We start from the raw sequence: 14,493 nt of genomic DNA on the forward strand, positions 1-14,493 counted from the left end.
CTCCATTGACCTTCTGTGATCAGATGTTTATCCCCAAGCAGACAAGCCCTTAAATATCTCCCATATGTAAAAGTAACCATTTCAGCAGCTAGGTATATATCAAGGAGATACTATGAATGCAATCCCCAACCATATAAATACTATGGATTTGTACAAACCTTTGGGACTGGCAGGCCTTGGACCCAGAGAAAGATCTACTCTTTGCTCTGGCCAATAGAGGGATGTCCAAAGCGGGGACACCTCACATACTGTATGTGACAACATTTTGTAAACCCAGAGAACTGTCAGTCTATTCATGCATGGTATAAATGTAGACATATCTACAAACATGCCTTTATGTAAGGAGTATTTGAAGAACCCACTCTATTAAAATTATTACAGGTATCTTCACTGAGTCCACTAAGTATAGGCTTCTTACAAGGTGTCTGTTGGGACCCCCATTGATCCGTTGGGGAAATGCAGCAATCTGCAACACTGCCATAAAGAAAATGAAATATTCCATGGCCTCCAAAGGATTCAATGGGTAGAGGAGTTTCTTGTAGACATTCTCTGTTCTGGTTAATTGATGGAGGTCTCAGACAAGGGAGTCCATTTGTATATCTATTGTCTTTGAGAATGTATTCATAAAAAAAACATAAATTCCCATATTGTATACACTGAGAAAGAATTGTTATCCATTGCTAAGTCCTAGCAACTACCCATAGAGCCTTCTCTGCAAAAGTAGGTATTACTTGGCAATCACTCACTACATGCTATGTGAGAGCCCCCATAAGACGGTAGCCTGGCTGTATCAGAAAGATTCTGTTTAGAATTCTGTAAGTACTTTTTCAAGTTTCTATTATTCTTGATGGCCCATTTAACTCTGCATGCTGCACTATTATATCCAGAAAGAAACAACATGAAGAACGGATAGAAATGCTAAAACCTTAAATGGAGTCTACCACACATTAGCGCACATCACAGTGATAGAATGCAAGAAAAACAACTTTGAAGTGATATGCAAATAATGCAGTTGGTGCACTAGGGGCGGGCCTTCAGCCCTGAGAGAACTTCTCTTGCTGCACAAGTAGGATGGGTGTTGTCATAGCAGTGGGAGGATCAGCGCTCACTGGGCGAGGTGGTGCAGGCAGAAGATGGTAGTAGCTTATACTGCAAAAGCAGTGCTCTCAGGAGTTGAAGGCCCGCCCCCAATGCACCAACTGTTGTTGTCAAATGTTCAGTTATAACTTGCTCTAGTTTTATGGTGCAAATTTAATAAAGGTGTTGGGCTGCATTAGTCCTGCCCTGCCAACTTCCCACTATACATTGTTCACTTTTTCTGAAAGTGGTTTGAGCAACAGAAAAAGGGTTAAAGAACATATATCTCTTGCATTTTTTTTGCATGCACACTTTTTCACATCAAAAAATGGATGTAACACCCTTAATATATTCCCCTTTAGTGTTTAAATCCTACCTAAACCTAAATATTGAAAGTATTGGATAGACCTAAATAGATGTAAAGTCAGCAACATATAGACAACAGAAAAAAACAGGGTCACATATGGCTAGCAAAAAGCTGCAGGGAGTATCTGTTACTAATATTAACCAATCTTAGGCCGGGGCCCCATATTGCGAATACACAGAGTTTTGGCTGTAGCAGAAATGCGGTGGCAAAAAAGGCTGCATATTTCAGTAAAAAAAAAAAAAAATGGAAGCAGAAATGCTGCGATTTAAAAAAATCATTGTGTTATACCTACTATACCTGCGCTGGCATTTTCGATATAGATATAACGGGCAGAAAATCCGCACAGGAAAGCTCTGCGGACTTTCTGTGAAAAGCGCTATGAAAAATAACAGGATGCATTTCTACCACAGTCTTTTTCACATAGTTTTTTGGGCTGCGTCTCGCTACGTGGGGGTTTAACCTGAAAAGTGCTGTTTCCTCGATAAGTTATGTCCATGTAGGCTTTGAGAAATGACTTACTAAGTAGACATCAAAGGCATCATTGTCATTGTCCATTTCTATTGTGCTCTGCTCGGAGGTTTGGTACGCACTGTCTTCTAGTGTGAATGTAGAACTTGATGGTAGTCCTCTTCTACAAATAAAAAAAAATTATTCATAAAATTAGAAAACAAGCATAGGACATACATTGTTTCATGTTGTTTATAGGATATTGATCACATCATCACATCATACTGGAAGAACATAGTAGAATGGATTGATATGTATGCTGATAATAGTCCCCAGCTCTGAGCTTACTGTATAATAGCACAGCGATCATTGTGTGTTACCTCCTCCCCAAACAGGCTTAGTTTCTACCAATGTGTGCATGGTTTATAAACCATGGGTGCAACCAGGGCTGTTAGATGTATAAGTGGGTGGATCAGGGATGGGCCTGGGTGGATCAAAAGAAATATCATCATGGATTGTAAGGTATGTCCCTGCCTGTCAGAAAAAGCACGAGAAATCTATTAAAGTCTACACACACCAGAACATTATGGCGTTCACACTGATGTCAGGGATGAGTGCATAGAAAAGTTTCTTGTAAATAGTCAAACTATGCTATCCCATAGTATTACACCTCCATTGGTTATGCAAGATGCCAACAATAGTATTTATACAATTCCCACTCACTTGCTGACCAAAGAAATGAAAAGCATCTGGAGAGAAATGTCTATAAGAGAACGGTAATATAAGTCTACACCGGGAATAGGCAACCTTTGGCACGCCAGCTGTTGTGAAACTACAACTCCCAACATGCAATCTTGTTCTGCTGTTCTTGGAACTCCCATGGAAATGAATGGAGCATGTTGGGAGTTGTAGTTTCACAGCAGCTGGAGTGCTGAAGGTTGCTGACCCCACCTGGTCAACACCATCACATTGCTTCATTCACTGTCAGTAGGTAACACAATGCCCTTACACATATTGAATGCACACATTCAAATATCTCACAACAGATTTAGCAACAGCAAATGTCGGCAAACCAATGGATGATTCCCCAGCAGAAATGATTCTCACTTGTTCCAAAAATTACCTGGATTTAAGACCTTTTTGCTATTGATTCACAGAGGTGGTTGTCAAACACCACAAGACATAATACAAGAAGCTAACTAAAGCCTGAGTCTAATTTATTAACATGATAAATGTTGTATATATACATGAGGATCCACAATATCTATTCCATACATTTTTCTTTCTGCAAAATGTACATGAATGTTTGCAAGCCCACAAGATAGCACACTGACCCATTCATTTTTGTGGGCTCATGCGCTTTGAGTCCATGCCACAAAATATAGAGCAGGTCTTATTCTGTTCAGTGAATGAAGCCTATGGGAGACTAAAAACCATGGGCAACACACAGATTTACTCCGTGTGTTATCAGTGTGCTGTCTGTATTTGCGGACAAACTAGGAACATCATTAGATGTCTTCTGTGGGTTTTTTTTTTTTTGCAGATCCGCAAACGTGGATCACAGACTGATGGCACACTGATAACACACTGTCTGTTTTTGCTGACATACGGCACTGATGCTAAAGACACACTGATGACACACGATCCGCAAAAAAGGAACACTGATCACTTGTTTGCAGACCGCAAAATACACACAGTTGTCTGCAACTAGCCTTACGCTACGTTTACACCTGCATTTGGAGTTCTGTTCGGGGGAATCCGCTTGGGTCTAGGACAGCAAGCAAAAACTGGGACTGTCCCACTGAATCCAGGAAGGTTGTGAGGCATGCAGCTTCTCTATTACCAAAACCGACCAGTGCAATAGAAAATGTGTAACTCTAAGTGCAGGAATAATGGGACCATGTTGACTCACTTTGGAGTGAGTTTTCTAGTGACATAATTATTAGATCTGAATATACTCCCAGCTGGTACAATGCTTCTGCAAGGCAAAGGTCTGTATTTATAGGCTGTTTTCTGACCCTCCCTTTGTAAACAGAACATTATTCTGTTTAACTGAGGCTGCTGAATTCACAGGCAAATGTCATTGTGTGCTTCTCTGTATTGGGAACGGTTTCTATTTCAGTTACAAGTACTGTTATTAAACTATACATCTAGGATTCAAACAAAATCTATCTATCTATCTATCTATCTATCTATCTCATATCTATCCATCTATCTATCTATCTATTATCTATCTATCTATCTATCTATCTCCTATCTATCTATCTATCTATCTATCTATCTATCTATCTCCTATCTATCTATCTATCTCCTATCTATCTATCTATTATCTATCTATCTCCTATCTATCTATCTATCTATCTATCTATCTATCTATCTATCTATCTCTCTATATCTATCAATCTATCTCTCTATCTATCTATCTATCTATCTATCTCCTATCTATCTATCTATCTATCTATCTATCTATCTATCTATCTCCTATCTATCTATCTATCTATCTATCTATCTCCTATCTATCTATCTATCTATCTATCTATCTATCTATCTATCTCCTATCTATCTATCTATCTATCTATCCATCTATCTCCTATCTATCTATCTATCTATTATCTATCTATCTATCTCCTATCTATCTCTCTATCTATCTCTCTATCTCCTATCTATCTATCTATCTATCTATCTATCTATCTATTATCTATCTATCTATCTCCTATCTATCTCTCTATCTATCTCTCTATCTCCTATCTATCTATCTATCTATCTATCTATCTATCTATCTATTATCTATCTATCTCCTATCTATCTCTCTATCTCCTATCTATCTATCTATCTCTCTATATCTATCTATCTATCTATCTATCTATCTATCTATCTATCTATCTATCTCATATCTATCCATCTATCTATCTATCTATTATCTATCTATCTATCTATCTATCTATCTATCTCCTATCTATCTATCTATCTATCTATCTATCTATCTATCTATCTCCTATCTATCTATCTATCTATCTATCTATCTATCTATCTCCTATCTATCTATCTATTATCTATCTATCTCCTATCTATCTATCTATCTATCTATCTATCTATCTCTCTATATCTATCAATCTATCTCTCTATCTATCTATCTATCTATCTATCTCCTATCTATCTATCTATCTATCTATCTATCTATCTATCTCCTATCTATCTATCTATCTATCTATCTCCTATCTATCTATCTATCTATCTATCTATCTCCTATCTATCTATCTATCTATCTATCTATCTATCTCCTATCTATCTATCTATCTATCTATCTATCTATCTATCCATCTATCTCCTATCTATCTATCTATCTATTATCTATCTATCTATCTCCTATCTATCTCTCTATCTATCTCTCTATCTCCTATCTATCTATCTATCTATCTATCTATCTATCTATTATCTATCTATCTATCTCCTATCTATCTCTCTATCTATCTCTCTATCTCCTATCTATCTATCTATCTATCTATCTATCTATCTATCTATCTATTATCTATCTATCTCCTATCTATCTCTCTATCTCCTATCTATCTATCTATCTCTCTATATCTATCTATCTATCTATCTATCTATCTATCTATCTATCTATCTATCTATCTATCTATCATCTGTCTCTAGATAAGCAACACTGTAGAATCCAAGTCCCCCATATACAAAAATCTATGAAATGGCAGCTCTCCACTACAGTAGAAGTAGGTACTTTATTCACCCCTAGGTACAATCTATTTGCACTACTTTAGAACAGTGTATGTAACTGGATTCATCAGACAATGCAATAGTCAATAACTATTGTGAAATATAAAGGACATATAAAGTGCTGTGTTGTAAACCAGGGACAGTTACATTGAATAGACTCCATTTTGAACAATAGGCTGGTTCCCTTTAAGTGTCCTTGTAACCCTTCGCTCTCCAGCTCTGTGCACCTTGCTGGTTAAGTGTCTGTCATCACTAGCAATGTATTTCTAACAGCAAATAAAGAAGTCTCTGCAGTCATGCACTGACAGACAAGTCTGACACTGATTCTTATTCCCTTCCCAAATTATTTAGTGTCAGTTTTGCTGGCAGATTCTCACTATATGGTTGCCATGCCAACTACTGAGGTTTCTGCACATCGGAGAACATTTTGTTTCAGAAGCCTTTTCTTTCCTGAAGGATTAGGTCTGCAGAGTTAATTTAATTTGGATAATAAGCAGCATCCCTTGGAGAGCTCCTGTCAGGTAGTCTTGATCTCAGGAGTCTTTCTTAGACAGTCAGTCCTTTTTTGGAAATGTACTATGATGAATGCCTTGCAGTCCATTTATCTTTTGGTATGAGCAGTCAGGAGCGGGGCTTTACATGCAATTTAATGAACTGACCACCGTTGTATCTGTTTGGCATTATGACATCTGTTCCGGGCAGTTGGCAAGCACAATGGAAAATACAACACATCTGACCTGATAGATTGTGTTGTCCTGGACCGTCCGCCTCACATGACAGTCCAGGGAACATAATATAAGATGTGCTTAGGCTTTATTACAGGGGTTTTCCAGCGCATTTTTATTAACTATCTTTTTATTATCTAATATATATATATATATATATATATTTATCATCAGGATGAATCATTAATAAGAAATTAGTGGGTTTCTGACACCTGTGCCCCCACTGATCAGCTGTTTGAGAACAGCATGGTGCATGTGCATGCACAGTGACCTATTCACTGTTTACATCAGGGGTCCTCAAACTGCGGCCCGCGGGCCACATGCGGCCTGCCAAGCACTTCTGTCTGGCCCCGCCGACAACGCCAGCAGGCGTGCATTTATAATGAAGCTCCTGGGGAGCTCGGGCCAGGCCATGGAGCGCACTTCACTTTACCTATTGGAGGGCACCGCTCCCGATGTCTGTGCGACCTGCTCTGCCTCCGGCCCACTGTTTAAAAAGTTTGAGGACCCCTGGTTTACATCGTGACCAAGCAACGTAATACACTCTTGTCCCATAGCAGTGTATAGGACAAGGCTGCAGGAACATTGCATGGCCACTATAAAGCAAACAATACAATGTAAATGAAGAAAGGGTCATGGAGCTTGCGCAACCACCATCTCCTTCAAACAGCTGATCGGCCTGGGGCCCCAGGTGTTGGATCCCCATTGATTTTCTTTTATTGATGACCTGAAAAACCCCTTTAGTTATGGGGCACAACTGGGGCATTATTAATAAGGTGTATTATTCAAGAGGACTCACAGATGCATTATTAATTTAATGAGGAGACGGGGTTATATTATATTTTTATAATTGGAGTTAACAGCAGGATGAGAGTTTGTGTAGATAAAGACAATTTGGGTCGGGTGCCTACAAAAGTGAGGAGCTAAAGATGTCTGTGCTGAAAACTTTACAGAGACTGGAAGAAGTGGTCATGGCAGTCCGGGTGGAAGAGACGAGAAATGTGAACAATTACAGTCGGAGACATCACTAAATGTTGTAGTCACATAAATTGTCTGCAGAGTCGGCACTTACCACTATACTGTCACTGTATAGTGATAATATCGGTGTACCTGAGTTTGGGCCCACTTGGACGTGTGTCCCCCTCATGTTAATCACTACTAACAAAATATTACAGTGTTTGGAGAATGTAGCCATGTTAGGTTACTACATATTTTTTTTTATTTTTCTGTGGTTTAAAGTGTAAATGTCAGAGAAAAGTTCTGACAAGTCATAGTGATAGACGTTTCTGTAGCATCCCAGTGATTCGCTGTGTTAAGAACTAACGTATATGCATTTACTTGATATTATTTTATGTGAATTAGCATTTTTCAATTTGTTAATGCTGAATGGAAACTGTGTCACTTTCAGTGTAAGTTCACATGAAGGAATTTGCCTCGGATTTGGGGGCGGATTCATTGTCAATGCGTCTGTATTTATCTGTGGTCAACAGCTGGGAGAAAAACAATCTCCCAGCCTTTGCCTCTTTGTGTAGTCGAAGCACCTGGACCCCAACAGGTCAACTATGACATGTCTCTGAAGCAACAGGTACTGAAGCATCTGGCACATAGGTGTAATGCCAGTAGACGCACAAGTGAACTGTTAGATCAGTTCTCACTATTATGTTCCATTTATTGGACGGATCCCATCATCTTGTTCTCCATGTAAAAGAACAAGCTCTTATTCAGAAACAGCTATTATAGCGGAGTCACACAAATGCCACAGAAATAGAAACAACTTCAAAATAACCATTATTTATAAACAGGATATAGCTATTAATAAAACCATTTATTTCATTGGAGATAATATTCTGGCTTCAGGGCCCAAGTGTGGAGGAAGATCTCGGGTAGAGAGTGTTGGAAAATAACATATTCAGCATGAGGTTCTGACTCATCCTATACAAGTTATTCATTACTGATGCCAAGGACAATAAGTAGAAGGGGTTTATACATATGAGCATGTTATCATTTTTATTATATGTAGTGATACCAGACATACTGAAGGGGTGGATGGAAGCTGCTATGGACCCTGGGTTGGGTAAAACTGTAGGTTCCCCTCAGGTCCACAATTTTTAAATTATCTACCACATTTAAAATGATTATTAACTGTTAAGTTTTATTTGCCATATAATGTTGGGTCATTGCCTGCTTGTATTGCCTTAACTTTTGATCCATGAGAAATTAAGAACCCTGTTTCTCATTTGTCCTATTGTGTGTGTAATATATATATATATATATATATATATATATATATATATATATATATGTATATATATATATGTATATATATATAAGTTCATCTACCACATGCCATGCTACAGGACATTTTGACCAAGTGGATCAGGGTGATGTAGGGATTCAATCATTCCTGGGTTTTCCCAGGGTTTGTATCAGCTGCATGGGCTAGATGGGAGGAGCAAGTGTTTATATGTGGCTGCTCTGGGGAGTTTACTTCACCAAGTGTGTTCTGGTGGAGACTGCAGGTATTTCCACCCTCCTCTCCTTATTAAGTTTGTTTTGCTTATTTATTTATGACTATTCATACCAATAGTCTTTCTGTATTCATTGATGTCACAGCTGGCGGAAGGGAGAGCCTTGACTGGAGAACCTGTTATTGGTGATCATCAAGGACATATCCAGCCAGAAAAGGCTGGCTGGAATTCAGGATGGTATTGGCTGCAAACAGCCATGATAATAAGCATAATAATAAGAATTGCTTTACATCGGGATGGCTTCCCAATACTGTTATCGCTATTATTGTTTAATAAAGCTGTGGCTGACCCCCTGTCCATAAAAAGATCATACTGTTGTCATAATGTGAATTATTCAAGGCTGTAAGGTTTAAATGGTTGCTAAAGAAAGCTGGAAAGATTACAGGTACACTCAGTCCTATGAGAACTACTTCAGTGTATAGATATGATAAAGGAACATAAGCCAGCCAACCAGCCAGACCTACTCTTATCTTGTTTTCACCACTACATTGCATTTATAGGATACTGTCTGTGGTGACCTCCATGCGGGAGAACAAATCCCACCCCATGTATGGGACCGTGATGGGACTTGGAAGCACTGTAAGCGACCGTCTGCTTCACCCCAAGTGTGAGAAGGAGCGCTATCGCAGGTCCTTCCTTCCAACCGCGACCAGGCTGTATAATCTACATCAGACCAAACGAAGAGCACTCCGCACAGAGAACTAATGATTATGAGGATGACCATGAGGTCTTCCTCTTTCTCTTCTGTTTTTCCTTAGCTGCCATGGACTCCTAGTATATCTTCTCTTCTCAGCTTATCTGTGTCTACGTCTGTAATATATTACTCTGTATTATCCTGTATCTGTATTACTATGCTGCTGTAACACGCTGAAATTTCCCCAATGTGGGACTATTAAAGGATTATCTTATCTTATTTTATCTTACTGCAGTGAGTAAGGGGGAGGGGATGTTCAGAGGGAAGGTGATATGCTAGTGCTTCCAGTGGCGTAACTAGGAATGGCTGAGTCTCAAGGCGAACATTTGACATGGGGCCCCGACCCCGACCACTCCCGCACAAACCGCATTCCTGCACACACTATTTTTCCCCATAGTGGCCCCTACACTTTTCAGAACTCAGAGTATAATGACCGGAGACCCAAGAGAGGATACAAACATAAAAAACAATGTTACTTACCTCTCCCTGGCTTTGCCGCACTCGCTGTTACTTTTGGCTATCTTCAATGTGGGACCAAATATCACCTGAGGCAGGCCAGCGTCATGACGCATCATGATGCCGGCCTGGCCCTCGTGACATCTGGCACGTCAGCAAACAGGCCCGCAGATTGCCGGAGCGCAGGAGAGGTAAGTAACAGTGGTTTTTATGTTCCTTCACCTCCCCTGGGTCTCCAATCATTGTACTCTGGAGTCGGAAAAGAGGATCGGTAAGTAAATCGGGCCCATTACCTGCTGGAGTTACTCATGCAGGTAACAGCCTATTAAAAAAAAAAAAAAACAGAGGCCCGCCAGGCCCCCTAATGTCCCGGGCCTTGTGGTAGCGATTACCGCTGCTACCCCGTTATTTATGTCACTGAGTGCTTCCCTGTGTAATGTGCTCATGTGGGTCAGCAAGAAGGCTGGTGATATGGAGGAGATCGAATGGATGCTTATAGCTGCTTAGATAGTGAATGACAGTGGCTATCATCTCGGTCAGCTAAGCTTAATATATCATTGCTTAAGTGGCTGAAATAGCACTTACTGCCAAACAGTGCAGAGGGGACCGATTATAGTGTATGTAGCTGCTGGTGGTCAAGCTCCTCTCCATTTTTAAAGGGAATCGCCACTCACTCTGAGTGGTTCAGTGAGTCCAAATTTGTCTAATTTGGAAGTTTCAGGACCATTTGAGTATGATGTATCTGAATTTCAACAGTTTGGGTAGTTTGAGCCAGGCATATGATAGTCTACAACTGTACTCCATAGTAGTCGTATGCCTTCATATGGCCGACAGGCAGCACCAAGGGCTGATAGTAACACATTAGATGTTCACCTTCTATTTTCACTTATCTCTGTGAAGGTTTTATAATGATCCAATAAAAGATTATAATATTGTACCTGACAGATTCTATTGGTGCTGGAATAAATAACACATTTTATTGTATTTCTCATAATATTTGAGACTATGGTTTACAGGTAATTTTACATTAGAATATATCCAACAAAGATTCACATAGTTGTCCTAAATAGTGTTTTCTGTGGCTCAGCTTTAGTCACACAATATGCATTCATCACAGATTCCATCAACACAGCGGACACTTTGCAGAACCTGACAGACCTCATTATAAGTTAATGGGGTTCATTGAGCTCCATTGGTGTCTGTTGTGCAGTGGGTCCAGCAGAAAGTTGTGGCTTCCAGTTAACATTCTGTTGCTGCATCCTACCTTATTGCTTGGAATTGGGGCCACTTTAACTATAGGGCAAATGCCATATAATAATGGGTGCCTACTCATCCAACTCAGATAGAAAGGGGCAGTCCTGCATTTCGGGTACTGTCCTGCTATTCTATATGGCAGGTGCTGATCTCAACAGTATCTGTGTCCATAGGATGCAGATAAAGTTGAATACAAAAGTGAAGCTCACTATTCAAGCTTTGGCTGATGATGCCTGCAGCAGGGAGGTGCAATAAGTGCTAAGTTACACACATCATTACAGCTGGAGCCTGCAGGCATCTGTGGGAACAAGGTTAGGCGACTTTAAACTTAAAAAAAAAATGTAAATGATATATTTATTGAATGGTTACTAAGGAGAAACTACATTGTTTTCAACCTTTGAATCTGACCGTGGTCAGGATATTAAAGTGAGATTAGTTACCTGCTAGAATAGTGAATTGTGTCTTCATGGTGATACTGATCATCAGCATACAATGATGAAGAGGATATTGTAGTTGCTAAGGAAGCAGCTTCAAATAAGGATGGTGTGCTGGGCACCAAGTCAGGCCGCTGCCTTGAATTTAATGCTGGCGAAATAAAAAAAAAAAGGTTAATATGTATGTGTTTATATGTTGCTTGATAATATCATAATGGTACTGTTCTATCATTTATTCATTATTTATCCTTTATCTAAAATACACTCGTTGAAAAAAAAAATAATGCACCAAGAAAAAGTTATTGGGATCGAATGAAATGTTATATGTGTTTGATAATATATATAAGTGATTAAAATGCTTGAGCGAAAGGATACATTTATTGAGAAAATTTGTACAATTGAAGGAGGCTCTAATACCCTTTTGCATCGCCTTTAGCCTGGATACAAGATGAGATGGGGTTGGACATGAAGGCATAAAAGTTCCATATGGTATCCTGTGGCACATTTGCCCACAGATGCTGACACTGGGTCTGTACATCCTGCGCACTCGTGGGTTGCCAAGCTCTTCGTCCCAGCTGGCCCCAGGATGGACAGGCTGGGAAGTGCTGAAATCTGGTGGAGGCATTCCTGGGAAATGCCTGCTATGTGTGGGCTGAAATCGCACACCCTGGGGTCACTATTGAGGCCCAATCACAGGGCCCTGCACCCCGTTTGCTATTTTTTACTATAGTGTACATAGTAGGGCAGAGACCAAGGAATCTCGCCTTGGCCTGACATATTTACTATAGCTCACGCTGAAAGATGACATGAGTTATATCTTAAATTTACACCACTTCCCGACTAGCATAGTTTTCAATTCTGGCCCATAGGACTGAATATAAATTATTAAGAGCTTCACAGTTACTACCAGTGGAGGAATGGATTAAAACTGGTGTACAGAATGCCAGCCTTATTAAATCCCCTCACTAATTTATTAGCTGTCCTTACACTTTTATTTAATGTGGGATATGAATGTGTTTAGGGGATTCTTGTGAGTCAAAATGCAATGAGGTTGCATGGGAATCATTGTCATTACGAAATTTGTTTATTTAGGATTTTATTTTTAAATTGCTATTGTCCCTTCTTACCCTCTTCGTCCAAACTGGTGAAACTTTGTCCTTCTGTTATTTTTTTGCTTTTCTCTTTCTCTTCTAGTGTCTCCTGTGTGTTGGCAGACAGTATCTCTTGTGACGAAGACTTCAAAGCCGGAATTGAATTGCACCGTCGCTTGGAAGGTGATGACTTAATAGCTGAAAAAAGACTTCCAAAGTTAACAAACTCCCTCCTAGTTGTCTGGTATTATGTATCATGGCTCTCTCATGTAGCAGGCCACAGCAAAAAAGAGCTGCAGGAAAAACTGCAGCAGCAACGCATCACGGTTTTTCCCACAGTGCTTTCCACAGAAAGTCAGCAGAAGAAATTTTTGCTTCCATTATACCTATAGGGAAGCCATCAGCATTTCCGTAGGTATAATTGACATGCTGTGATTTCCAAAATCGAATTGATTTTGGAAATCACAGCGTTTCCACTTCACATATTTTTCCGCAATGTGTGGATGGGATTTGCTAGAATCCCATTCATTTTGTAGTGCCTGTAAAACTGCAGTGTTTATACAATGGCAGGTCAAATCTTTGGTCAGTAACCTACCTTGAAATGCATATTTGGCACTTATATATTTTGCACATTCATTTATTTAGGGTAAAATAATATTTTTTTTTATATTGATGTGTTAGGTAATATTCATATTATAGATTAATACAGAATTCGTGAGAAAGTATGTACATGTTACATAAATTACAGAAGCATTTTCCCTTAGAAGGTATTCTGTCATAGAATATCTGTATATCTGTAGGTATGCACCACAATGCAACAACTAGTGCCTAATGTTATGTAGTACAGAACCTCATGGACTCTGTGTGCCATTGTACAGGCTCGGTACTCACGGCTCTACTGTGTTTTGATACATTAAAAAGGCTATAGCTTATTTCAATGAGAAAATCTAAATTTTCTTCCATTATGTATTAGTTGAGGTGTATGAAATCTTATGCAACCAGAGTATTGTAGGTTATTTCTATAAAAAGAAAGACATTCTACAACTTTCATCTTATACTGTAGATACAACAGTACCTAGATTTGTAGTGTAAGGCCCGGTTCACATGTGCGTACGAGTTTCCATTTGGGCATCTCCCGAACAGAAACCTACACACATAGAAAAGCGGTTACCTGGGAAAACACGTGGACCCCATAGACTATAATGGGGTCCGTGTGGTTTCTGCTCAAAACATAAGGAGAGAAAAATTCTGCTTGCAGGACTTTTTTCTCCGCATGTTTCATGTGAAAACCGAGCGGAAACCACATGGACCCCATTAAAGTCAATGGGATCCATGTGTTTTCCCAGGTAATTGCTTTTCTATGCGTATAGTTTTCTGTTCAGGGAGTCTCCATGCGAACTCCCCGAACAGAAACCCAAATGTAGATGTGACCGGGCCTAACAGATAGAAGAAATGTATAGATTAGAAGTCAGGTCAGATTTTCAATAAGTTTTTATGACAGCCCAAATGTACTATTGGTACAAATTTGTAAGTGACTATTTTGAATGAGTTGCACTAGTTTCGTCCTAGTAATTTGTCATATTATAAGATTAGAATTCTGAAACATTAAGGCTAAGGCCCCATGTAGCGAGACGCAGCAAAAACAAAAAGCTGTGGGAAAAAAATTGTGGTGGAAATGTTTTTCATTG

The 14,493-nt window shown here is 39.4% G+C and overlaps 1 protein-coding gene across 1 annotated transcript in view; it reads right to left on the minus strand.

Annotated features, from left to right (window-relative positions):
* PIP5K1B (phosphatidylinositol-4-phosphate 5-kinase type 1 beta) overlaps positions 1 to 14,493 on the minus strand; it is a 127,787-nt gene that overhangs the window by 16,794 nt on the left and 96,500 nt on the right. The window contains exons 12-14 of the mRNA XM_075279042.1: positions 12,842 to 13,003; positions 11,721 to 11,865; positions 1,964 to 2,075 (exon numbers count right to left, since the gene is read on the minus strand). Of these exons, the coding sequence (XP_075135143.1) occupies positions 1,964 to 2,075; positions 11,721 to 11,865; positions 12,842 to 13,003 (419 nt within the window). The remainder of the gene's footprint in view (positions 1 to 1,963; positions 2,076 to 11,720; positions 11,866 to 12,841; positions 13,004 to 14,493) is intronic.

This window comes from Leptodactylus fuscus, chromosome 1 (genome assembly GCF_031893055.1).
Source record: "Leptodactylus fuscus isolate aLepFus1 chromosome 1, aLepFus1.hap2, whole genome shotgun sequence".
Lineage (NCBI taxonomy): Eukaryota > Metazoa > Chordata > Amphibia > Anura > Leptodactylidae > Leptodactylus > Leptodactylus fuscus.